General features: G+C 51.3%; 1 protein-coding gene across 1 annotated transcript in view; it reads left to right on the plus strand.

The window, feature by feature from the left end:
* The first annotated feature begins 408 nt into the window (after positions 1-408).
* The window catches only part of LOC149524598 (interferon-induced very large GTPase 1-like), a 35,807-nt gene continuing 10,577 nt past the window's right edge, over positions 409-25,638 (plus strand). The window contains exons 1-3 of the mRNA XM_089776978.1: positions 409-608; positions 23,993-24,071; positions 25,015-25,168. Coding sequence (XP_089633104.1) covers positions 24,051-24,071; positions 25,015-25,168 — 175 coding nt within the window. The 5' untranslated portion in view covers positions 409-608; positions 23,993-24,050. The remainder of the gene's footprint in view (positions 609-23,992; positions 24,072-25,014; positions 25,169-25,638) is intronic.

Raw genomic sequence — 25,638 nt, forward strand, 5'->3', positions numbered from 1 at the left:
CATGTGTCTGCACCGACAGGCCAGGTGCTTTCTGCAGGACGTGCCTCGGTGCAGACAAGGCGAGCTGGGGCGAGGGGCGGCGTGCACAGGGTGTTTGGTTTGCTCCGGGTGCTCTGCTCTCTGTGAGCTCGTGTGGGTCAGTGACGGGCGGGGCGAGTTCACAATGCGGGCAAGGACCTCATTGCTGCTGGGGCAGAGGAGGGACCCCAGAGGCTCACAGGCCTGGTGGGATTCTGGGGGAGGACGTGCTTAAGTCCAGAGGTCACTTGCGGGTCAGGGCTGCTCCTCGTGGGCACGAAGGTGAGTGGCTCCTTGCAGACACAGTCACTGATGGGACATTTGCCAGAGCTGGAGCCTGGGGAAACCCACAGAGGTTCAAACAGCAGCGACCCAGGGCTTGGATCCCCTCCCGGCATCTTCAGGCAAAGTGCCCGTCTTTGTTCCCATTCCTTTACAGAGTGTTTTACAGGAAATCAGCAACCGGTGGCTGGCAAGCTGCCAGAGCTGAGTGTTTGTGTATAAGTAGCCGCGCAGTCCTGCCCTGTGAGCGAGGCGAGAGCAGAGCAGGCGCAGCACCGAGCAGAGACCTGGGCACTCTGGGCTGGAAGGTACCGTTCTGGCTTTGGGGACCCTCAGATCCGAGCTGCCAGGGCAGAGGGGGCTCGTGGGCCAAGACGCAGGGTGCAATGGGGAGGGGGGTTAGCACAGCCCGGGGGACACAGGAGCCAGCTGGTAGGACACAGGCCATCAGAATACACCAGACTCTAGTTTACAGGTGGGGGTGGGGCTCCCCCAGCTATGGGGCCGAGCGTTTCCACGGAGACGCCTGTTGCCAGGTGATTTAACGTAGCCAAAGGGGAACTGTCCGAGTGAAGGTTTCCCTGCCGGGCTCCGCTGGGCAAAGGTTCAGCCAAAGCTTCACCCCCCCACGAACAGGCCTGGAGCAAGACTCGCTGCTGCCCCGTTAACGTTTGTCCAGACTCTCCCTCGAGACGGGCAGTGGCCCCCAGCTTGGGAGCAGGGACCGGCCATGCGCCGGAGGGGCAGCCTGGCAGCAAGGTGCCTCTCCCGCCGTCCCCGGGAACCTTCTCCCAGCCGTGCCCCAGCGCCAGTCCCTGGAGATGGTTCCCGGCGGAGACGTGCCTGCGGTTCGAAGGGAAATCGCCCCCCGGCCGGCAGTGCTAAGCATGGGGCAGCGCGGCGCTGCAGGGCCAAGCAGGAGTCCCCTGAAACTGCTGTTCCCGGAGCCTCTGGGCTGGCCCGGAGCCTCTTTCCCCTGCGGGCTCAGGGCTCCCCAGCTGTGCCAAGGCAGGGGGGAGGGGAAGCGGCCGCACTCAGGTGCAGACAAGACAGACACCGGGAAAGGGGCGGGAGCAGAGGAGGCCTGGCCAGGGGGCTGAGTGGGGGGGCTGGGGAGAGCCTGGGGCCTGCTGCCTGGTTGGAGAGTGTCCAGGTGGGCCCCAGGGAGGGGGAACTAGTGACCCATCTCCGTCTGGTTCAGACTCACATTGGCGGAGCCAGTCAGCCTGGGCGTAGGGACCCCCCGACCCACCCGGTAGAGGGTGGGAATAAAACTCCTTGTGGCCTCCCCCAGCCTAACTGTTCAATGGGCCCGTGATGGAGCCTCCTCTGCTGAACACCCTCAGTCTCTGGGAGCCTCTTAAAGGGCCCCCCTGTGCCAACGGGACAGCCTGGGCAGCGATTAAACAGCGCCCTGCTAACGAAGGCGTCTGTCTGGAGGAGACTGGCTAGGGCCCTTACGCAGCAAAAGTCTCCTTGCTGTTGTCTCTGTCGCTCGCAGGGTGCTGGTTCCGTGGTCTCCCGGGACAAGCCGGAATCGCCGTGTTGCTTTGTGCTCTGCTCTTACGCCCCAGTGACACTGTGTAAAATCCTAAACAAATGCTGAAATGTTAACCAGTTGCTGAGGCTCTGTAACAGGGAGAACTGCAAGGGTATGTCTACACTGCCACCCTGGTTCGAACTATGGTGGCTAATGTAGGCATTCGAACTTGCAAATGAAGCCATTTAAATATTCCAGGCTTCATTTGCATGTCCCTGAGTGGGAGCCATTTTTAAATGCCCGTAGTTCAAACTACCTGCCCGCGGCTACACGCGGCACGGACTAAGTAGTTTGAATGAAAGCTCCTAAGTCGAACTACCGTTATTCCTCCTGCAAGCAGGTTTAACGGTAGTTCGAATTAAGAGCTTTTTTTCGAACTACCTAGTCCATGCCGCGTGTAGCCGCGGGCAGGTAGTTCGAACGACGGGCATTTAAAAATGGTGCCCGCCCGGGAACATGCAAATGAAGCCCGGGATAGTTAAATAATTTTAAAAATCCTTTGCAACTCCAGTTGCCTGATTTGCCTACCTAGCCTGAATTAACAAGCTAGTGTAGACATATCCTAAGTCTGTCAGGACCAGCCTGCCTGTTCCTCTGCCCCGGCCTGTGGCTCATTTGCAAACTTCTCTGTTCTCCCTGAGGGTATGTCTACACTACAAAGTTAGTTCGAACTAACGGACGTTAGTTCGAACTAACTTTAATAGGTGCTACACTAGCGCTCCGCTAGTTCGAATTTGAATCGAACTAGCGGAGCGCTTAGTTCGAACTAGGTAAACCTCATTTTACAAGGACTAACGCCTAGTTCGAACTAGCTAGTTCGAACTAAGGGCTGTGTAGCCCTTTAGTTCGAACTAGTGGGAGGCTAGCCCTCCCCAGGTTTCCCTGGTGGCCACTCTGGCCAACACCAGGGAAACTCTATGCCCCCCTCCCGGCCCCGGACCCCTTAAAGGGGCACGGGCTGGCTACGGTGCCCGTGCCAGGTGCAAGCCTGCCAGCACCCAGCTAGCAGACCCTGCACCTGGCACGGCACAGAGCCACCCACCCGATGCCCCCCAGCCCACCCCCTCTTGCCGGGACCAGGCTGGCGGCTCCCGGGAGCTTGCCCTGGACCGCAAGAGGCGGGCATCTTCCTGGGCTAGTGCGGACATCGTGGACCTTGTCCACGATCTCCGCACTAGGCACAGGAAAGTGGCCGTCTAGGGCAGGAGAGCTGCCAGCCTGGCCACCCAGGACCAGGTGTGCATGAAAATCAAGGGGGTCCACTGAGACCCCCGACTCTGAGCCGTGAGCTTACAATGGCCGTCCTGGGTCAGTCCAAAGGTCCATCTACTCCAGTAGCCTGTCTGCCGACAGCGGCCAACCCTAGGGACCCTGGAGGGGATGGACCGAAGACAGTGACCAAGCCATTTGTCTCGTGCCATCCCTCTCCAGCCTTCCACAAACTTTGGGCAGGGACACCACTCCTACCCTCTGGCTAATAGGACTCCATGGACCCAACCTCCATCACTTGATCTCACTTCCCTTTAAACTCTGTTCTAGTTGTAGCCTTCACAGCCTCCTGCAGCAAGGAGTTCCACAGGTTAACTATTTGCTTTGTCAAGAACAACAACTTTCTCTTACTAGTTTCAAGCCTGCTACCCATTCCTTTCCTTTGGTGTCCTCTAGTCCTTCTTTATGGGAACTCAGGAAGAACTTTTCTGAATGCACCCTCTCCACCCAACCCCTGCTTTTAGAGACCTCTATCCTGTCCCCCCTCCGTCTCCTCTTTTCTAAGCTGAACAGTCCCAGTCTCTGTAGCCTTTCTTCATCTGGGACCTGTTCCCAATCCCTGATCATGTTAGTTGCCCTCCCCTCTCCCAGCCTTTCTCTTCCCCTCTCCCACCTCCTTTTCCCAGTCTCCCCCAGTTTTGTTCAATAAAGACAGAGTCAATGTTGGAAGAAACGTTATCTTTATTTTGTACATCAATAAGAAGGGGGGCTAGGGAAGGGTAAGTGGAAGGAGGTGAGGGAGGAATGGGGTACGAGCCCCCGATGGGGAGGACTGGGCTGGCTCTGCGGGCTTCTGGGGGTGGAAGCTCTCCTGCAGCCCCCCAATTACTCCCTCTCCCCAGATGGCAGCCTGCGGCAAGTGCAGCCGGGCTGATGGCTGAGTGGTGTGATGTGCCCAGTGTGGGCACTCAGGGCACTCCAAGCCAGAACTTCTTTGCAAGCGGGGCACCCCTTAGAACTGTGTGTCCGGGGTGGGGGTCGGGACCCTTTAAGCGCAGCCCTCGGCTAGCCTGAGACAGCATCTCCACGCTCTAAGTCCTCCTTTTATGCCCTGCCGGCACTGCTTCCAGCCATCCTTAAGCCCTGTTCAGAGTCCACTCAATGTGGACTTGCTAGTTCGAACTAGCAAAATGCTAGTTCGAACTAGTTTTTAGTTCTAGATGCGTTAGTTCGAACTAGCTTAGTTCGAATTAACTAATTCGAACTAAGTTAGTTCGAACTAGCGCTGTAGTGTAGACGTACCCTTGATGTCTCCCTTCTTTCTTCTGCTGTGGTTTTTGGCCCATGATTAGAACTGGTCCATTGCCCCTGTGTGACGGAGTGGGGATTGTGTTGCTTTGTTGTGCTGCGTGTGATTCCTATTGTCCTGGGCACTGCAACACTGTCTGGAGAAAGGGAGGGGACATGACTCACTGAAGAAGCATATTCAGCCTTTCACACCTACAAGCCAAATGATAGGAGATAACAACTCCTGCCCAGGAAGAGAGACAAAGAGGAGGTGAGGCTGACACCAGGCTGGGGACTCGGGCTTGGGGGAAGGCTCAGTCTTGGCTGGGTTAGAATGGGAGAAGGGGCTTGGAGCAGAAAGGGGGGAGAAGGACCCAGGACCCCTTCTCCCCGAGAGGAATAACACTGGCTGCTCTTGGTCCCTGTTAACATCCGTTCTATGCTGCGTTGTGTCCCTGGGAACCAATGAACCTTCCGTTCTACCTGCCGCCTAAGAGTCCCCTCTGGCTGCGGATGGGGGCGCAGGGCCTGGGAACTCCTCCACACTCCGTGACACTCTGTGCTCCAAGGCCTTGGGCAGCCTCCCAGATGAACCCTGTCAGATACAAGTAGGGAGACACTGGCCCAAGGGAATTAGGTGCCTCCGCAGCTTTATGGCTCTGGGCCTGGGTGACCCCTGCTGACCTCCTGATAGTTATTTTTCAGTGGCTCCCTCTTTAGATTTATTTTCTGAGCAAGGAATCACATTTCCCAGTGGCTGCATCAGCCTGGCCAGGGTGGGGACTGTCCCACGAACCTTCCCTAGCGAGTAGGGGAGGGAAGCTATGACCCTGACTCGGCCCCCAGGCTTCCCTCTTCTCTCTTGGGGCTTGAGAGAACTTAGCCCATCCGGGGCCTCCTCAGCATCACTGACCCTCACGAGCACAGCTTTCATCTACATAGTAGCCCAATGTCTGTGCCTCTGTAACGCTGTAGCATTACCAGGTGCCTCTAGGGGGCGCTGTTGCCTCCCGCCGTGGCGCTCAGCTGACTTCTGCGCCACTCAGCTGGGCTGCTGCATGGGTGTTTGGGCTCCACAGTCCCCCCGAGTGAGAGGCAGGAGGGGGAGGAGAAGTGAGAGAGAGAGAGAGAGAGAGAGAGAGAGAGAGAGAGAGAGGCAGGAGGAGGAGAGAGAGAGAGACACGGAGCGAGAGACCGGAGGCTCAGGAGAGAAGACCAACGAGGAGGAGAGACCTGAAAATCCCGACTTATAACGGGCTAATTGGCTAGTTTCAAAATAACAGCCCTTATTTCGAAATAACTTTGCTAGCGTCTGCACAGCCCAACCGCCATTTCGAAATAAATAGCGGAGCGCTTATTTCGAATTTGGCAAACCTCATTCCAGGAGGAATAGCGCCAAATTCAAAATAGCTGAATCAAAATAAGTGCTGTGTCGACGCTTATTTCGAAATAGGGGGCCTTCAGCCCTTCCCAGAGAGCCCTGGTGGCCACTCTGGGCACAACCAGGAAAACTCTTCTGCTCCCCCCCGCAGCCCCGGAGCCCTTAAAGAGGTACAGTCAGTTTGACCACAGGGCTTGTGCCAGCTCCAGGCCTGCCAGCACAGAGCCCGCAGGCGCTGCCCCTGACCCAGTTGCCAGCATGAGCCAGCCAGGCCGTGCCAGCCAGCCCTCCACCGCTCCCCAGGAGCAGGCTGGCAGCTCCCAGGAGCCTGCCAGGGGCCGCAAAAGGCAGGTGCCTTCCTGGTCCAGTGTGGAGATCGTGGACCTGATTACGTTTTGGGCGGAGGCCTCCAATGTCCATGATCTCTGCACTAGAAGCAGGAACGCGGCCGTCTACAGACGGATGGCTGACAGCCTGGTCGGCAAAGGCCACATGGGCACCCAGGAGCAGGTGCGCATGAAGATAAAAGAGCTGCGGCAGGCCTATGCCAGGGCCTATGGGGCAGCTCCCAACCAGGGGCCGACCTGGACCCCTGCCCCTATTACGATAGCCTGGACTGCATCATGGGGGGGTCAGATGGTCCGTACCCCCCAGGTGGTCATCGACCCTGGTGCAGAGATTGCTGCCTGCTGCCGCTCCAGCCCCTGCAGCGACCCCAGCTACTGCTCCTGCTCCCCCTCCTTCCTTCTCCCCCTCCCCATCTACCCTCCCTTCCATACCCGCTCTGCCCCGGGGATACCGAGGCCCCCTCACCCGCAGTGCTGGGAGAGAGGTGGGCCAGCAAGACCCCCAACACTAAGCTTCTCCTCCGCATTCCTCCTCTCGCCCCCCCTTCCAGCTCCCTCCTCCCAAGTTTTCCCCTCCCCTGTCACACCCTCTCTCCTCCCCTCTCCTGCCCTCATTCCCCCCCACCCCAGTTATGTTCAATAAACAGAGTTTGTTTGTGGCAACACATGTGTGTTTATTTTACATCAGGAAGGGGGGCTAGGGAGGGGAAGTGGAAGGAGGTGAGGGTGGAATAAGGCACAAGGCCCCAGTGGGCAGGCCATGGAGACTTCACTCCTCTGTCTGGAAGCTCTCTTGCAGGGCCTCCCAGATACTGGTAGCCCCCCGATGGGCCTCCCGGCTGGCAGCTATACGGGGCTGCGCGTACAAGCCAGCCAAGTGGTCGGCCTCTGCCATCCAGGCTGGCAGGAAAGCCTCCCCCTTCCTTTCGCACAAATTGTGCGGCACACAGCACGCTGCCACCATGTGTGGAATATTCCTCTCGGAGAGGTCCAGGCGAGTAAGGAAGGCACCTAAATTGGGCCTTCAATCGGCCGAACGCCCCCTCCACAATGATGCGGGCCCCGCTGAGGGGTTGAGGTGTCCTGTGTAGGGTTTCATCAGCCAGCACTCTGTTGATAGCCTTGACCACCTGCAGAGGGATACACAAAACTGAGAGTCACTGGGGTGCCAGGGGGCCTGAGAGTGCTCCTTCCCCGCCACTGCCCTGCACCCCCACCCCCCCAGAGCAAACCCCCTGCAATCCTGGCCACCGCGGGCAGTCCACAGTGCTGCTGGAGAGAACAAACCCTCCCAGGGAGGGGACTTGCACCACCTCCCCCCCTTTTCCCTGGGGCAGCCCATCACTTCCTTCCCCGCCCCCCCAGGGACAGTGGCTGGAGACTGCCATACCTGCATGATCACTGCTCCGTCGGTGGATCTCCCCACGCCAAACTGGTTCCCCACAGATTGGTAGCTGTCCAGCGTGGAGAGCTTCCACAGGGCGATGGCCATACGCTTGTGGAAGGGAATGGCGGGCCTCATGTATATATCCCGTCGCTGCAGAGCAGGGGCGAGCCACTCGCAGAGCTCCAGGAAGGTGTCCCTCTTCATCCTGAAGTTCTGGGTCCTTTGTTGGTCTCCCCAGTGCTCCAGGATGATGCGGTCCCACCAGTTGCTCCTGGTGTCCAGACGCCAGATGCGGCGGGACACGCTGGCATCCGGACAGTGCTGTGGCTCCTCCACGGCCCCCAGGGGAGTCGGGAAGAGGGCCTGGGGGTTGGGCTGCTGCAGATGGTGCCAGGCAGCCTCCAGCACTTGCTGCCAGGCTTGTAGCAAGACATCCAAAATGAGCACCAGAGTGTCCAGGGGCGGGTCTGGCCCCGTGGTGCCGAGTGCCGTGGTGTCCCAAGTCAGGGCAACCAAATCAAGCAGAGAGAAAAATGCTTTGCTGTCCCTCAGCAAGGTAGGCAAGCAAGCAGGAAAAGCTGAGAACTGGCTGTCCAGGGGGGTCCCTTTAAGCACAGGTCTCAGAGAGCCTCAGGCAGCAGCCACACAAAGTAACTCCTGACCTGATGCCCTGTTGGAACCGGTTTCAACTGCCCTTAAATGCGATTCAACATCCAATCAGTGTGGACGCGCTATTTCAAAATAGCAATACGCTATTTCGAAATGCATTTTGTGTGTATCCCTTCTGCTAGGCCGAGTTAATAGCAGCAAGGGCTGGGTTCAGTACTTAGGGGTCCCCTCCCAACAACATAATGCAACATCGTCTCGAGCCCCCACTCAGTGACCTGGGAAATCATACACACACCCCTGGGTACCCAAACAGGCAATTCTTCCCCTCTCGCAAGCACAGAGCCTCCGTATAGCAGCAAATCTTTAATAACAGGAGGTAACTGACATCAGCATTAAATTGGGAAAACACCACAACTAGGATTCATAGACCAAACCGTGAGCAAAGACCCACCCCCAGCCAATAGTCACCCAAAGTCCCCAAGAGTCTCTTGAGTCCAGCAGCCCCCAAAACCACCCAGAGTCCCAAAGTCTGACACCCCAAAAGTCTCTGTCCCGGGTCAGTGCCGCCCCAGGGTTTAAAAGTTTTATCTGCAGGGTTTTTATCTCCCAACCTGGGTGGAATGGAGGGGGTGGGGGGTTGATACACCTTACGTGGTCCGCCAACGGCCCCGCCTCTCCGCAGAGTTTGGCTGCTGCCTTTAACACAAGTCACCCTGCCACACGCCACCTGCTGTTCCACGAGGTGCTCCAGCCGTCCTGCAAACTGCTCTGCTCCGCCTCTCTGTCTCATACCACTCCACTGTCCGCCTGCCAGTCGTCCCCAGAGCTGCTCCGCTGGCCGCCTGCCGCCGCTCCTACCGGCCGCCTGCCGATCATTCCTACCAGCCGCTCTGCAGTCCTGCCTGCCGCCGCTCCTACCAACCGCCTGCCAGTTCTTCCTGCCAGCTGCTCAGCTGGATCATTCCTGCAAACTGCTCTGCAATTTAGCACTCAGTGATTTCAGCTCATAGTAGATGTGGGCGTCTGCACAGCCATTCCACTATTTTGAAAGAATTTTGAAAGAATTTTGAAATAACGGGTGGCTTATTCCAAAATCTGTGAACCGTACTCTATGAGGAATAACACCTATACTGAAATAGCTATTTTGAAATAAGGCGTGTGTTCATGTTCCACTGCTGCTATTTCAAAATGGCCCCTCCCCAGGGCCTTTCTGTGTTACTCCTCCCCAGTGCCTCCTGGGCTCTAAATCGAGATAGCACGTCTACATTAGGGAAGGAGAGGCATAGCGAGGGGAGGTGGGGGGGAGCAGCTGCCCCCTGGGGCCGTGCTAGCGGGGCTCCAGGCTGGGGTGGTACCAGAGCGCATGCCGCACAGGCCCACGTGACACATAGAGCAGCGAGATGGGAGCTGAGCCACGTGCTGCCTCCCTGTACACACTGCAAGCTGAGGCAGCTGGACCAGGCGGCAGGAGTGGCCACTTTAAATGCAGGATTAATTTACGCATCAGAAGGTCATTAGGAGGCGGGTGAGAGATTGTTCTTACCCAGTGAGGGCAGGACCAAAAGCAATGGGTGTAAATTGCAATGAGAGAGATTTCGGTTGGACATTAAGAAAAACTTCCAACTGTAAGTGTTATATTGGAGCTAGACAGACACAGAGGGAGCGGATGGACACACAGCTCTTTGCTCTATTGTTCTGGCTGGAAAACTGAAACTAACACAAAGGGAGGCTTCCTGTTGGGGTCATGTCTATGCTAGGAAATTATTTTGAAATAACTACATCATATATATAGTGTTACACTTTGATTCCGTGATGTGATGGGAGCCTCAAGGGTTAAAGCCGACTACCCAGTGAAAACTACTGGATGATGGTGAAAAATTATTTTTATTAAGCGGAATGATTTTTTATCAAAACTAACAATTAGCAAATGGTTTTTTAAACTAGCAATTGCCCAATGCTTTTACAGGGTAGAAAACCCTAAACTTAGCTGTACTTAACTAATTACAAACGTCTTTGATTACAATTCAACTATACCAAATCACTGTCTCTAATTTGCTTAAGGCAGCGCAGCATGCAAACGAAAGATACAAACCCAAAGCCAATATAATGATAATAAAAACTCTGTCCAAAGCCAGCCCCTCTACGGTTATTTTAGGGCAGCTGGTGGAGTTAGTCATAAATCTACTTTTACAACTTAACAACTTCTGGGCTTCTATTTCTAACACTTATACTTAGCCTAAATACAACACTGCTAAACAACACAAGATTATACAATTTACACAGTGTGGTTAACAGAACTTAGATACCCTTTACAGAATTACACAGTGAAATTAACACAATTTAACTATTAATTAAACCAATAACCAATACATTTAAGCAATACTTACAAATCCAGCAACGATAACAACACAAAGACACACTAGAACTCGGAGCATGCTCAGGACTCGCGCACCCCTATCTTTGACTCGAAGGGTGGGGAGGCAGCCTCAGAGTGATCAATCCTTTAACCAGGCAAAAAAAGACACATGCCCTCAATACACAGAACCTCCGTCGAACAAAGGGGTTGAGGGTCTTTTATACAAAAATTCTATGTCTAATGCCATGCTCTTAAAATAAGGAATAAGGGATCTTTCGGAAAAGGCTTTATTTTCCAAAAGCATCTAGACTGGCGCTTTTTTCTGGCAAAGCGCCGAGCCATTTTTATGCAAATGAAGCAGGAGGGGGGGGGGGGGATTTAAATCCCCACTTCATTTGCAATTGCGATGTGTCTAATTTGCATCCCTTTTACGGAAAAGGGAAGCAGTCTAGACACAGGCATGGAGTTGCCCCAAAACAGTTAACTGCAGCATGTACGGGCCCTCCTGCAATCCATTTAGCCTGCAGACAACAGCAACAGAGAGTGGGGGAACAAATTCAGTTTTTATAAGAGCAGGTAACTAACCCCACTCTTCCCTCAGAGCCACGATAAAAAGTCAGGGTGAGGATTACCAACTGTCTTGACTCACCGAACCACACCCCATGCTTAGCTAAGGATACAGCCTTCTTTCTCAAATACTTTTACACACCAGTATGTTTTCCTTTATATTCTCTGTTTGCTAAATTTACTGTTGCCTTCTGTGCCTTAAAACAACTTAGAAAGTCTCTCTCTCTCAGTTCAGGTCTCACCACCTTCCTTAATTGCTCCCACTTTTCCCCACCTCTTCTCACAGCTTAGCTTTGCTTTATGTCAGCCATGTGTAACCCTTCTGCTAGGTAGAGCTGGCAGCAGCCCGGGTCGGGTTCAATATCTAGGGGTTCGTCTCACACAAAACTGGCTCGACCCCCCACCCAGTAGCCTGGGAAATTCACACACCCCTGGGTGCCTCTGAGAGGCAATGCTTTCTCGCTCGCAAGCACAGAGTCTGAGTGTGGAAAATAAACTTTTAATGAAAGAGAGAGAGAAAATACCACAAACAGGGTTCATAACCCCCCATGAGGAACAACAGGCAGGGGAGAAAAGGAGGAGGAGTTGCACTATATGTAAGAGAGCACTACGATTGCTCTAAACTCCAGTATAAAGAGGGAGAAAAACCTGTTGAGAGTCTATGGGTTAAGTTTAAAGGAGCAAACAACAGCATTGATGTTGTGGTTGGTGTCTGCTACAGGCCACCAAATCAGGTGGATGAGGTAGATGAGGCTTTCTTCGGACAACTGAGTGAAGCTTCCAGATCGCAGGCCCTGGTTCTCATGGGGGACTTTAATCACCCTGACATCTGTTGGGAAACCAATACGGCAGTACACAGGCAATCCAGGAAGTTTTTGGAGAATGTTGGGGATAACTTCTTGACATAGGTGCTGAAGGATCCGACCAGGGGCCATGCACAGCTTGACCTTCTGCTCACAAACAGGGAGGAACTAATAGGGGAAGTGGAGGTGGGTGACAACCTGGGAAGCAGTGATCATGAGATGGTAGATTTCAGGATCCTGACCAAAGGAAGAAAAGAGAGTAGTAAAATACACACCTTGGACTTCAAAAAAGCAGATTTTGACTCCCTCCGAGATCTGATGGGCAGGTGGAAGAGGTGGATGAGGCCTTTTTTAAACAATTAACAAAACTATCCAAAGCCCAAGATTTGGTGGTGATGGGGGACTTCAACTATCCAGACATATGTTGGGAAACTAACACAGCGAGGCACAGGCTATCCAATAAGTTTCTGGACTGCATTGGAGACAACTTTCTGTTTCAGAAGGTTGAAAAAGCTACCAGAGGAGAAGCTGTTCTGGATTTGGTTTTAACAAATAGGGAGGAACTAGTTGAGAACTTGAAAGTGGAAGACAGTATGGGGGACAGTGATCATGAAATAATAGAGTTCATGATCTTAAGGAAAGGTAGAAGGGAGACCAGCACAATTGAGGTAATGGATTTCAGGAAGGCAGATTTTGATAAGCTCAGAGAACTTGTAGGTAAGGTCGCATGGGAAGCAAGACTGAAGGGAAAAACAACTGAGGAGAGTTGGAAGTATTTCAAAGGGACGTTGTCAAGGGCCCAAAAGCAAACAGTTCCGCTGTGTAGGAAAGATAGAAAATATGGCAAAAGACCAGCTTGGCTTAACAGGGAGATCTTGCATGATCTCAAAATAAAAAAGGAGTCGTATAAAAAATGGAAACTAGGACAACTAACAAAGGATGAATATAGGCAAGCAACACGGGAATGCAGGGGCAAGATTAGAAAGGCAAAGGCACAAAATGAGATCAAACTAGCTACAGGCATAAAGGGAAACAAGAAGACCTTTTATAAATACATTAAAAGCAAGAGGAAGACCAAGGACAGGGTAGGCCCACTGCTTAGTGAGGAGGGAGAAGCAGTAACAGGAAACTTGGAAATGGCGGAGATGCTCAATGACTTCTTTGTTTCGGTCTTCACCGAGAAGTCTGGAGGTGTGCCTAACGTAGTGAATACAAGCAGAGAGAGGGTAAGTTTAGAAGATAGGATACACAAAGAACAAGTTAAAAATCACTTAGGAAAGTTAGATGTCAGCAAGTCACCAGGTCCTGATGAAATGCATCCCAGGATACTCAAGGAGCTGATAGAGGAGGTATCTGAGCCTTTGTTGTACCAAATAAAAGCAAGCAGGATCTTATGAGGGGGATAAGGCAAAAAGCCACATTTATTGTAAAGATAATAATAAAAAATAAAGAAAAGATAGAAGCAAACAACATTGTTTAACTACTTAACCCTTATACATATAAACATTCATCCATTCATTCAGGTTCTGTGTATTTGTTATAGTTACCAGCCTGGAAGTTGCTTGTGACAGAATACTGGCCAGGTACTCTGTACACAAGTGATGGGAGTGGGGAGCGAAGTCCTGATCAGATGCGCATCTGAAGCTCCTGGTAGGCTGGCAGCAGAACCTTGGACTCTGATTCCATAGTCTTTTAGTCCAGTTCTTATAGGAATTTCTTTCTATGCCAGTCTATGGAAATTGCTGCATCATGCTGATGTCTCCAGGGTGGCTGTCAGGTGCTCGTCAGTGATCTCATCGGGTGGACCTCCAGTACTTGGTTTTCTCCACTTGACACCTTTTGGTTGCACTGGCACCTGACGCCTTCTTCAGCCCTTTGTTGCAGTATTCTCAGTCTGGCACCTCTCAGAACCATTCATTCATCATCCAAGCACTCTCTCATACATTCATACAGTATTTTGTATAATAATAAAAGTTGTAGTTACAAATGTTTCTGGGTGGTATTGCTTAAAACATTCTCTGAGTGCTGAGTAAAGTTACAATGTTTTAAAGAGAACAGGCGTCAATTATGTAACAATGCCCTTAGTCAATTACAGGGCTTGGCTCCCATAGCAGAGTTAGTGGTTTGACAATGCATTGTTACAATGTATCTTTGCAATGTCAATTTCAAGCAGCCCCTTGCACAAGCTTGAGCATGCCCTGGGGCAAAGAGGGGGGGGGGGGGTTGTTTCTGGCTACATAGGATTATATTCTTAATAATTCCAAATTACATGACCTAATACATTATATTCTAAAGGGGCAATAAATATAATAAATCTAAACATTTAACAATCTTAACAAATAATAATAATAATAATAATAATAAGAAGAAGAATTAATAATAAATCTAAACACTTTAAGTTGTGGGGAACAAATTATGGGGAGTCACTTCCATTTGGAGGAATCATTTTCAATACATTAATATGTTATCCCTACACCTTTAGCTATGATTTTTGAAAAATCATGGCAGACAGGGGAGATTCCAGAAGACTGGAAAAGGGCAAATATTGTGCCCATCTATAAAAAGGGGAATAAGAACAACCCAGGAAACTATAGACCGGTCAGTTTAACGTCTGTCCCAGGGAAGATAATGGAGAAGGTAATTAAGGAAATCATATGCAAACACTTGGAAGGTAATAAAGTGATAGGGAATAGCCAGCATGGGTTTGTGAAGAACAAGTCATGCCAAACTAATCTGATAGCTTTCTTTGATAAGATAACGAGCCTTGTGGATAAGGGAGAAGCGGTGGATGTCATATACCTAGACTTTAGTAAGGCATTTGATACGGTCTCGCATGATATTCTTATTGATAAACTAGGCAAATATAACTTAGATAGGACCACAATAAGGTGGGTGCATAATTGGCTGGATAACCGTAGTCAGAGAGCTGTTGTTAATGGTGCTAAATCCTGCTGGAAAGGGATAACAAGTGGAGTTCCTCAAGGGTCTGTTTTGGGACCCGTACTGTTCAATATCTTCATCAATGATGTAGATATTGGGATAGAGAGTACGCTTATTAAGTTTGCAGATGATACCAAACTGGGTGGGGTTGCAACTTCTTTGGAGGATAGGGACATAATTCAAAATGACCGTAGCAAGTTAGAGAAATGGTCAGAGGTAAACAGGATGAGGTTTAATAAAGAGAAATGCAAAGTGCTCCACTTAGGAAGGAACAATCAGTTCCATACATACAAGATGGGAAGCGACTGTCTAGGAAGGAGCATGGCGGAAAGGGATCTAGGGTTCATAGTGGATCACAAGTTGAATATGAGTCACCAGTGTGATACTGTTGCAAAAAAAGCAAATATGATTCTAGGTTGTATCAAAAGGTGTGTTGTAAGCAAAACTCGTGAAGTCATTCTGCCGCTCTACTCTGCACTAGTTAGGCCTCAGCTGGAGTACTGTGTCCAGTTCTGGGCGCCACATTTCAAGAAAGTTGTGGAGAAATTGGAAATGGTACAGAGAAGAGCGACAAGAATGATTAAAGGTTTAGAGAACATAACCTATGAAGCCAGGCTTTATGAACTGGGCTTGTTTAGTTTGGAAAAAAGAAGATTAAGGGGGGACATGATAGCGGTTTTCAAATATCTAAAAGGGTGTCACAAGGAGGAAGGAGAAAATTTGTTCCTCTTGGTTTCTGAGGACAGGACAAGGAGTAATGGGCTTAAAGTGCAGCAGCGGAAGTTTAGATTGGACATTAGGAAAAAATTCCTAACTGTCAGGGTGGTCAAATATTGGAATAAATTGCCAAGGGAGGTGGTGGAATCTCCCTCTCTGGAGATATTTAAGAACAGGTTAGATAGACATCTGTCAGGGATGGTGTAGACGGAGCTTGGTCCTGCCTTGAGGGCGGGGGGCTGGACTCGATGACCTCTTGAGGTCCCTTCCAGTCCTATGATTCTATGATTCTATGAATCCCCTGGGATGTTAACATGAAGGGGAAAAGCGACGAGGAGTCCTGTGGCACCTTATAGATTAACTGAAGTGTAGGAGCATAAGCTTTCGTGGGCAAAGACCCACTTCGTCAGATGCATGTAGTGGAAATTTCCAGAGGCAGGAATAAACGTGCAGGCCAGGATCAGGCTGGAGATGACCAGGTGGATCCAATCAAGGAGGATGAGGCCCACTTCTAGCAGCTGATCTGGACCTCCAGATCAGCTGCTAGAAGTGGGCCTCATCCTCCTTGATTGGATCCACCTGGTCATCTCCAGCCTGATCCTGGCCTGCACGTTTATTCCTGCCTCTGGAAATTTCCACTACATGCATCTGACGAAGTGGGTCTTTGCCCACGAAAGCTTATGCTCCTACACTTCAGTTAGTCTATAAGGTGCCACAGGACTCCTCGTCACTTTTGCAGATTCAGACTAACACGACTACCCCTCTGATACATGAAGGGGAAAGGAGTCCAGGACAGCTGGCAGTATTTTAAAGAAGCCTTATTGAAGGCACAGAAAGAAACCATCCTGACGCGTAGTAAGAGAGGCAAACATGGTAGGAGACCGGACTTGCTTACAGGGGAAATCCTTGGTGAACTTAAGCACAAAAAGGAAGCTTACAAAGAGTGGAAACTTGGACAAATGACCAGGGAGGAGTTTAAATGTCTAGCTCGAGAATGCCGGGGGGTTATCAGGAAGGCGAAAGCGCAAATGGAATTGCGACTGGCTAAGGATGTGAAGGATAACAAGAAAGGTTTCTACAGGCATGTTAACAAGAAGAAGGTGATCAGAGAGGGTGTGCGGCCCCTAATGGACGAAGGACGTAACCTAGTGACAGACGATGTAGGGAAAGCTGAAGTACTCAATGCTTTCTTTGCCTCTGTATTCACGGACAAGGTCAGCTCCTGGACTTCTGTGCTAAGTGACGCAAGATGGGATGAAGATGGACAGCCCGTGGTGGGTAAAGAACAGGTTAGGAACTATTTAGAAAAACTAAACGTACATAAATCCATGGGTCCAGACTTAGAGCATCCGAGGGTACTGAGGGAGTTGGCAAATGTCATTGTGGAGCCTTTGGCTGTTATCTTTGAAAAGTCGTGGAGATCGGGAGAAATCCCGGATGACTGGAAAAAGACAAATGTAGTGCCCATCTTCAAAAAAGGGAAGAAGGACGATCCAGGGAACTATAGGCCGGTCAGTCTTACCTCGGTTCCTGGAAAAATCATGGAAGGGTTCCTTAAGGAATCCATTTTGAGGCACTTGGATGAGAGGAAAGTGATTAGGAATAGTCAGCATGGATTCACAAAGGGCAAGTCGTGCCTGACCAATCTGATTAGCTTCTATGATGAGGTAACTGGCTCGGTGGACATGGGGAAGTCAGGGGATGTGATATACCTTGATTTTAGCAAGGCTTTTGATACGGTCTCCCACAATATTCTTGCTAGCAAGTTAAGGGAATGTGGATTGGATAAATGGACGGTAAGATAGATAGAAAGATGGCTAGAAGGCCGGGCCCAGCGGGTAGTGATCAATGGCTCGATGTCAGGATGGCGGTCGGTTTCTAGCGGAGTGCCCCAAGGTTCAGTTCTAGGACCGGTTTTGTTCAATATCTTTATTAATGATCTGGATGAGGGGATGGATTGCACCCTCAGCAAGTTTGCGGATGACACTAAGCTGGGGGGAGAGGTAGATACGCTTGAGGGCAGAGATAGGGTCCAGAGTGACTTAGACAAATTGGAGGATTGGGCCACAAGAAATCTGATGAGGTTCAACAAGGACAAGTGTAGAGTCCTGTACATGAGACGGAAGAATCCCAAGCATTGTTACAGGCTGGGGACCAACCGGTTAAGTAGTAGTTCTGCAGAAAAGGACCTGGGGGTTACAGTGGATGAGAAGCTAGATATGAGTCAACAGGGTGCCCTTGTAGCTGAGGGGGAAATCTCGCTCCTCTGGGGTACAGAGCCCCCAGAAGGGTTCGAGGCTGGAGATCAAATCAAATCAGTGAGGCAGGAGAGAAACCTAGAAGAAAACTTTATTATGCACGCATGCAGGCTGGCAGCCGTAGCAGTCAGCCCTGAGTTACAGGGTTTTTGATCCTTTATACAGAATGCTTAGACAGTTCAGTTGTGGATTGTTATTCTTTAACATATCAAAGTCTCAGCAGAAGTACTCTGAGACTTCTGTTCACCCCAGGAGTGCTAGAAGTAAGTTTTACAAAACAAAGGCACATGAGAATGTGGAGTGAGTGGTCTTACAAGGCAAATTGTGACAAAGATAAGAGTTTACATGATAATTTGTGACAGACTAGGAGTATCCATGAATTTGAGATAGGCATTTGTAAGGGTCTTTGATTAGAGTTAATTTGATTTCACTCTGATACAGGGAGAGAGATCTGGAAAACTTTTAACCCTTACAGCAGTTTTCTTTAGAGAGTTTTGATTTCTGCACAGTCCCCCCTTGACACAATTGGAGTTATTGGATTTTCCCCACATAGCCAAGAAGGCTAATGGCATATTAGGGGGCATTAAGAGGAGCATTGCCAGCAGATCCAGAGATGTCATCATTCCCCTTTATTCGGCTTTGGTGAGGCCACATCTGGAGTACTGAGTCCAGTTCTGGGCCCCCACTACAAAAAGGATGTGGATGCATTGGAGAGGGTCCAGCGGAGGGCAACCAAAATGATTAGGGGGCTGGAGCATATGACTTATGAGGAGAGGCTGAGGGACTTGGGTCTGTTTAGTCTGCAGAAGCGAAGAGTGAGGGGGGATTTGAGAGCAGTCTTCAACTTCCTGAAGGGAGGTTCCAAAGAGGATGGAGAGAGGCTGTTCTCAGTAGTGACAGATGGCAGAACAAGGAGCAATGGTCTCAAGTTGTGGTGGGAGAGGTCCAGGTTGGATATTAGGAAAAACTATTTCACTAGGAGGGTGGTGAAGCACTGGAATGGGTTCCCTAGGGAAGTAGTGGAGTCTCCATCCCTAGAGGTGTTTAAGTCTCAGCTTGACAAAGCCCTGGCCGGGTTGATTTAGTTGGGATTGGTCCTGCCTAGAGCAGGGGGCTGGACTTGATGACCTTCTGAGGTCTCTTCCAGCTCTATGATTCTATGATTCTATGATCCCAGCTCAAATGGATTGAGCAATGTCTTTTACATCTGCACTTGAAAGGGAATCCTCTGAACTGTCATTCATGTTAAAATTCAACACTCTCCGGGAAGGAATGAACAAACACGCAAACTATCTTACCCATTACCAAGATAGCTTCCCCAATTATCACCTCTAATACCATTAGCTCACAGATGTCCCACTCTCCCCACCTTTAATATAATCAATTCACAGACACTTACCTTCCTTCCTTCCCCCCCCCCCCCCGCACTCCCCTCCTGTTCTGAAATGTGATTTGTCCTTTTCATATGTGTTCATTTTTTTTAATTGTATCCTTTGGTATATATGGTTGTGACTACTTTCTTCCACTATTTGATCTGAGGAAGTGGGTCTGGCCCACGAAAGCTCATCATCTAATAAACCATCTTGTTAGTCTTTAAAGTGCTACATTGTCCTGCATTTTGCTTCAGCTACCCCAGACTAACACGGCTACATTTCTATCACTATTTTGCCTCTCAGGCTCACTAGTCCAACAATGTAAGGGGTCCATTCACTTATCCAAACTTTGTCCGTACCCCATGTCAAACACCCCACTTACAGCTCTGTACAGTCAGTGCAGATCCAGACATATCACCCTGATGTCTCCACACATTGAGCCTGAGGCCACGTCACCTTTGTGCTGCTCCTGTGTCTACTGGTGCCACCTGCTGTTGCTCCTATCGGCCACCCGTCGGTCATTCCCATCAGCCGCTCCGCTGGCCACCTGCCGCCACTCCTACTGGCCGCCCACCAGTCATTCCTGCTAGCTGCTCCGCTGGCTGCCTGCTGCCGCTCCTACCAGCCGCCCACCAGCCACTCCACTGTCCGCCTGCCGCTGCTTCTACCAGCCGCTTGCCGGTCGTTCCCCCCAGCTGCCGTTCCTACCAGCTGCCCACTGGTCGTTCCTGCCAGCCACTCTGTTGGCTGCCCACTGCTGCTTCTACCTGCTGCCTGCTGGTCCCTCTCACTAGCAGTCTTGCTGGCTGCAATGGATCTGGCTCCAGTCCAAACCGGTGACTTCAGCCCTTAGGGCATAAGCGGGGAGCCGCCATTTTAAAAACCCCGCTGGTTCGAACCCCGTGCCGCGCGGCTACACGCGGCACGAACTAGGTAGTTTGGACTAGGCTTCCTAGTTCGAACGACCGTTACTCCTCATTTCACGAGGAGTAACGGTAGTTCGAACTAGGAAGCCTAGTTTGAACTACCTAGTTCGTGCCCCGTGTAGCCGCGCGGCACGGGGTTCGAACCAGCGGGGTTTTTAAAATGGCGGCTCCCTGCTTATGCAAATGAAGCCCGGGAAATTCAAATCCCGGGCTTCATTTGCAAGTGCGGTATGCCTACATTACCCCGCTAGTTCGAACTAGGAGGGTAGTGTAGACATACCCTTAGTGATTTCAACTCTTTAGCCACCACCTAGGCTTGCAAAAGATTCCAGCTTCCACTGGATTAGCAAAAAGACTCCTGATAGAATCTGCTTTACGTCTAGCCTTAGAACAGGGGGGAAAAGAAACAGCTTGAACTAGCCTTATGGCCACACCTGGCAGGCATGAAGCAGGCTGGCTCAAACCCTTTCCCCCCAACTCAGTTCACTCAACTCTGGAAGGGGAAGGCTTGTCCATCTGAGACAACTTACAATGATGGTTTCTCTCCTGCAAGCACTGGTGTCATATTTTACAGTTTCCACATTTAGGGGTAGCATGGTTTGTGACTCCACATCAGCCCAAATTAGTTACAATACATCACGTAGAATTCTAACATCTGATCCTCCATCAGCCCTGGCTAAACTGAATTTACATAACCACACTCCGGATTCCTTCTCCATCCCAGCATGAGCTGTTTTTACATATCAACAGTTATGCTGGGCTAAACAATTTGGCTGTGTCTAGACTGGCAGCTGCTTTTGCAGAAAAACTTGCCAACTGTCTACACTGGCCACTTGAATTTCCACAAGAACACTGACGATCTCATGTAAGAAATCAGTGCTTCTTGCGGAAATACTGTGCTGCTCCTGTTCGGGCAAAGTCCTTTTGCGCAAAGCTTTTGCGCGAAAGGGCCAGTGTAGACAGCTCAGATTTGTTTTGCGCAAAAAAGCCCCGATTGCGAAAATGGCGATCAGGGCTTTTTTTGCGCAAAAGCGCATCTAGATTGGCAGGGATGCTTTTCTGCAAAAGCACTTTTTGCGGAAACGAATCCATGCCAATCTAGACGCTCTGTTCCGAAAATGCTTTTAACGGCAAATTTTTCCATAAAAAGCATTTGCGGAAAATCATGCCAGTCTAGACGTAGCCTTTGGCTATGTCTACACTGCGCACTGTTGCACAAGAAGATATGCAAATGAAGCACAGGGATGAATATCACCACATCTCATTTGCATACCTAATGAGCTGCCATTTTTGTTCCTTCTTGTGCAAATAAAACCCCTCTTGCACAAAGCCGTTCTTCCTTTGAACGGCTCCTGCTCAAGAGGGGCTTGTTTGCACAAAAAGGAGCAGTATAAACAGCTGCTTCTTGCGCAAAAGCCTCTTCCACAAAAATGGTGGCTCATTAGGTATGCAAATGAGGCTCGGCAATATTTGTCCCTGCGCCTCATTTACATATCTTCTTGTGCAACAATGTGCAGTGTAGACGTAGCCCATGCTTGTTGGACTCCCATGTGCTTTGAGCAAGGTGAAGCCATCTGGTCATTGCTGGCTTCCAGGCCTTTGGTTCCAGGCCTCTGTGAGTCTGTTCAGCAGCAACAGAACCATTTCCAGTGACCCCTGTTTGCTGTCTTCCCTGGGGCAGAAGGCCTGCATCTGAGCTGACGTTACCTGGAGACGTAGCTGCTGAGCAACTGTGAAAATCCAGCCCCATCTGTCAGCCGACGGTCAGGGCAGTGAGTCCCTTATGACCGGCTGAAGTTCTTTTAAATTGTGCTTGGTTCTGTTACAGCAACTGAAGGAGTCAGGTTAAAGCTTAAACAGTTACTATTTATTGTTACAGGGTAAACTTAGTTGTTAAATGCTACTGCTGTGTTACAGATAACACAGACACTACAAAGGACAGGACAGAAATTACACTAATAAGTCACTTACAGGTACCATGAAACCCTTTGGTTCTCTGAGCTCTTATTAAATGCATGCAAAATAGACACATAGCAGGTATATATTCTCACCCCTGCGTTCCAGACTTGGCGTGGCCAGCGTCTTTCTCTCAATCCCTCGGGAAGAAGTAGGGCGAGGTTGGGCGTCCCACAGACCTCGGGAGACAATCAATACCTGCCAGCAGGTATAGATGATTGGAGCTCCAATGGGGTGGGCTGCTGAACCTCTTTTATACCCCTTGGGTCATGTAGGCTTCTTCCTGGGCTCAAGTGGCCAATTAGGAAAAATGGCTTTGAATGCCAAGTTTCCCACGAAGGGTGCAAAGCATAATTTACACCTGGGAAAATGCAGACAATGGGCACCTCTGGTATGTGATGGGCGAAGATTCCTCTCTGGGACAGTGCAGGCGTGTCAATTACTGGTACTAGCCATCAGGGCGACGGGAGGCCCCGGGTCGTCAGCTAGCCCATTTACTGTCTGGTTTCTGTTTATGGTAGAGTCAGGGACAGGCAGCACACCTGCGTTCCCAGGGCATCAAAGGCTGACTGCCTTTCTCTTGCTCTCTGGGGGGGCGAAACAAGATGGGGTTCGTGGAAAACCAAGATGGGGTTTGTGTCTGGCTACACCATCCCAACTCTTAAGCTGAGATGTCCAAGCTGGGCTGTCAAGAGGAGCGGCCATTTGTAGAACATTAGCGTGAGGTGGGTGGAGACATTGACTTAGGGTTGGATCTTGTTAGAGGCTTAAGCTGCCGAGGTGTGACGGACCGGGCCGGGTCTGGGCACAGCTGAGGGCGTCCACTCAGGGCGAATCGCTCAAATCCGGGGCTCCTTACAGCCCCCAGACTGGTGACCTCTCCAAACAGGCCACACACCAGTCCCACAGAGCGCATCAGGTGCTTGTCTGGCCAGCCAGAAACCTTATGAGCAAAACCCCTCTGACACCGCAGCTCTTGCTGTGCCCCAATCAGCCCCGGGCCTAACACAGGTGAGGGGTTTTAGGACCCAATCTCACCTACCCCGAACGGGTTCTTCTCAATCCCAAAGAAACCAGCCACAATTCCCAGGTCAATTTACACTCTGGATCTTACCCACAAATTACTCTGAGCCAACCCTTTAGAATCTACAATCTAAAGGTTTATTACTAAAAGATAGACAAGCACGAGAGTAAGGTTGTTAAGGAGAATAAATCACATCCATCGAATCACCCAGTTCTCGATGCAGGCTCTTAGCAGAGATGTTACAAACTGCTATCTTAAAAGTCTCTGGTTACATCCTATGTCAGGATGGGCCCACGGTTCTTCCCGGCTCATAGTTCCCTGTGAGATGGCATCTGGGATTAGGAACAAGATGGAGGATGCCGCATGGCATTTTATATTCCTTCCTGGTCTCTTCCAAGCTGGCGAGTCACATGGTCAGTGACCAGGCATTTAGCTTCATTCCCCAGGTTTATCTTTGGCGTCTAAAGGTCTATTGTTCCATGGAGCCTCGCTCATCAGCATGGCCATTGAGGAAACATTCTTGGCCCATTGCTCTGCCTCAGACAAAGAACTCTTCAGCATCAACACAGAGTCCATATTTATAACTCCACCCACAGACATTAGACAATTACATGAATAGCACCTATAGAGTCAGTAGAAGGTAAGCGTTCATTTGACACCTCACATGGCCCCCTTTGTACCAACTTTTGGGGCAATCACCCCCCTCATGGGTGCAGCAGTGATCTGGCTGCTCCCCTTAAAATCCAGTAATGTGACATGAGGGTCTGTGCAGTTCAGTGGATATTTAAGCAGGGCATCCAGAGCTCTTAGATGAGAGTCTTGCTAACTGCAATCCAAAGCAATGGCAGAAATATTATAGATGAAAATCCAGTCCACACGCTGCTCCCTCCGTGTTCCAGATGTCTCTTGTGCTTCTACACAAGACCTCACCACGCACCCTGGAAATTACTGGCTGCCTGGTAGCTGTTCTGTGAGGAGGACTCTGAAATGCCCCTTTGGTTTTCCCTTCCAGCAGCTGATGGTGCCAGGTGGTGGAGTTAACAGATGACGACAGCGCAGGCACCGGCACAATGAACAGCTCTATCCTCTGGGTAAGTCGCCCCATGCCCTGCCACTTTCCCTAGGCAAGCAAGGGCTCGATCTCCTGACACCGAGAGACTCCAGAACCTGCCCAACAGAAATTCTCTGGAGCTCCGGGCGGGTCAGACAGCAAGTGTCCGGGTGGGACCGGTGTGGGGGGAGCCATGTCCCAGGGGCCAGCAGGGGAAAACCACATCGGGTCATGCCCCCAGCCTATGGCATTAGCTAATCACCAAGACAGGAACATTTAGTGGAGACGGGGCGGGGGAGCTGGGAGACGTCTCAAGAGAGGCTCTGCCATCGCTGTCTCCTCTGCTCCCTGCGGCACGGAGCCTCACCCTGCAGAGTTCAGAGACTTCTGCTTGTCGTCCCATGGGCAGGCAGCCGCCAGCTCCCCTCCGTATTAGACGGGTGCAAAGGCATCAGCCCTCTATAAGCGATTGTCAGTCCCAGGTTACAGACGAGGCAGAGGGAGGACAAGTCTGCAAGTGTCAATGACAGGGCGTCCCTAGTCTGGGTATGCAGATGGCGAGAGCGCTGAGTGCAGATTGGCTGGGCCATGGGCTGTGCAGGGGGCTTAGCTCCTTTGGGAACACGGCTCTGGAGTCTGTGTGCCAGGCAGCGACAGAAACGCCCTCGGTCCCAGGGGGCTTCCCAGGGGGACACTGAAGGCTGCCTGGCAAGGGGAGGTGGCCGGGGCGGGGATTTTGGCTGTGGGGAGGGGTGTGAGGGATCATGTTCCTGGAGCGTCCTCCCTTGCAAGCAGCGTCACTGAGGGCAGGTGTCCGTCCTGCTACCTGGAGAAGCGGCGACCCAGGCCCAGGGCTGGGGAAGGTTAGAACAGCTCCACACGCCTGCAAGGCTCTGGCCCGCTCCGGAGGCGCCTCCTCGGCTGAGGGTGGGGGTCAGATTTCGAAGGCAGGCACTGACGCTGGGCGGGTGTCTCTGTTTCAGCTAGTGGTGGCCGTGCTGGGCGGCTTGTGCCTCTACGAACGCTTTCCTGGCTTCGTGGTTACCGCCGGCCTCTTCGCCCTCCTGCTCTATCTCAGAGGGCAATGGATGCGCTGGCTCCTCAGGCTGATGCTGCCAGGCTGTGTCCCAGCGCGGGGTGCGTATGGCTGGGACGGGGCTGCCTGGGGGCCTGGGGATTCTCAGAATGCTGCTGGGGCCCTGGCAGGGGACAGCGATTCCTTGGGGGGCACAGAGACCTGCTCCTGGCTGAGCTCTGCCGCCTCCATCATCTCCCCGCTGCCTCGCTGGGGCCGGGCCGGCTGGTGGGGGCAGCTGGCTTTGTACGTCAGCCCTGCCGCACCCAGCCCAGGTGCTGTGCAGAGCCCCCTCTTCGAAACCGACCGGCACCTTTCAGCAGGGCAATGGCATGTACAACCCTTGGCAGATTGTTCCAGGGGTTAATTCCTGCCCTCAGTTCCAGTCTGAATTGGCCTAGCTTCAGACCCCAGGCCTTGGACTGCCCGGGCCAGGATGGGCACTGGGGCTGGGTGAGTCAATAGCCAGCAGAAGTGAAGCTGATCCATGGGAGTTCTTGGGGTGGTGGTGGTCAGAGTTAGGAAGGGATGA

This window comes from Pelodiscus sinensis, chromosome 3, assembly GCF_052426305.1.
Source record: "Pelodiscus sinensis isolate ZL-2025 chromosome 3, ASM5242630v1, whole genome shotgun sequence".
Lineage (NCBI taxonomy): Eukaryota > Metazoa > Chordata > Testudines > Trionychidae > Pelodiscus > Pelodiscus sinensis.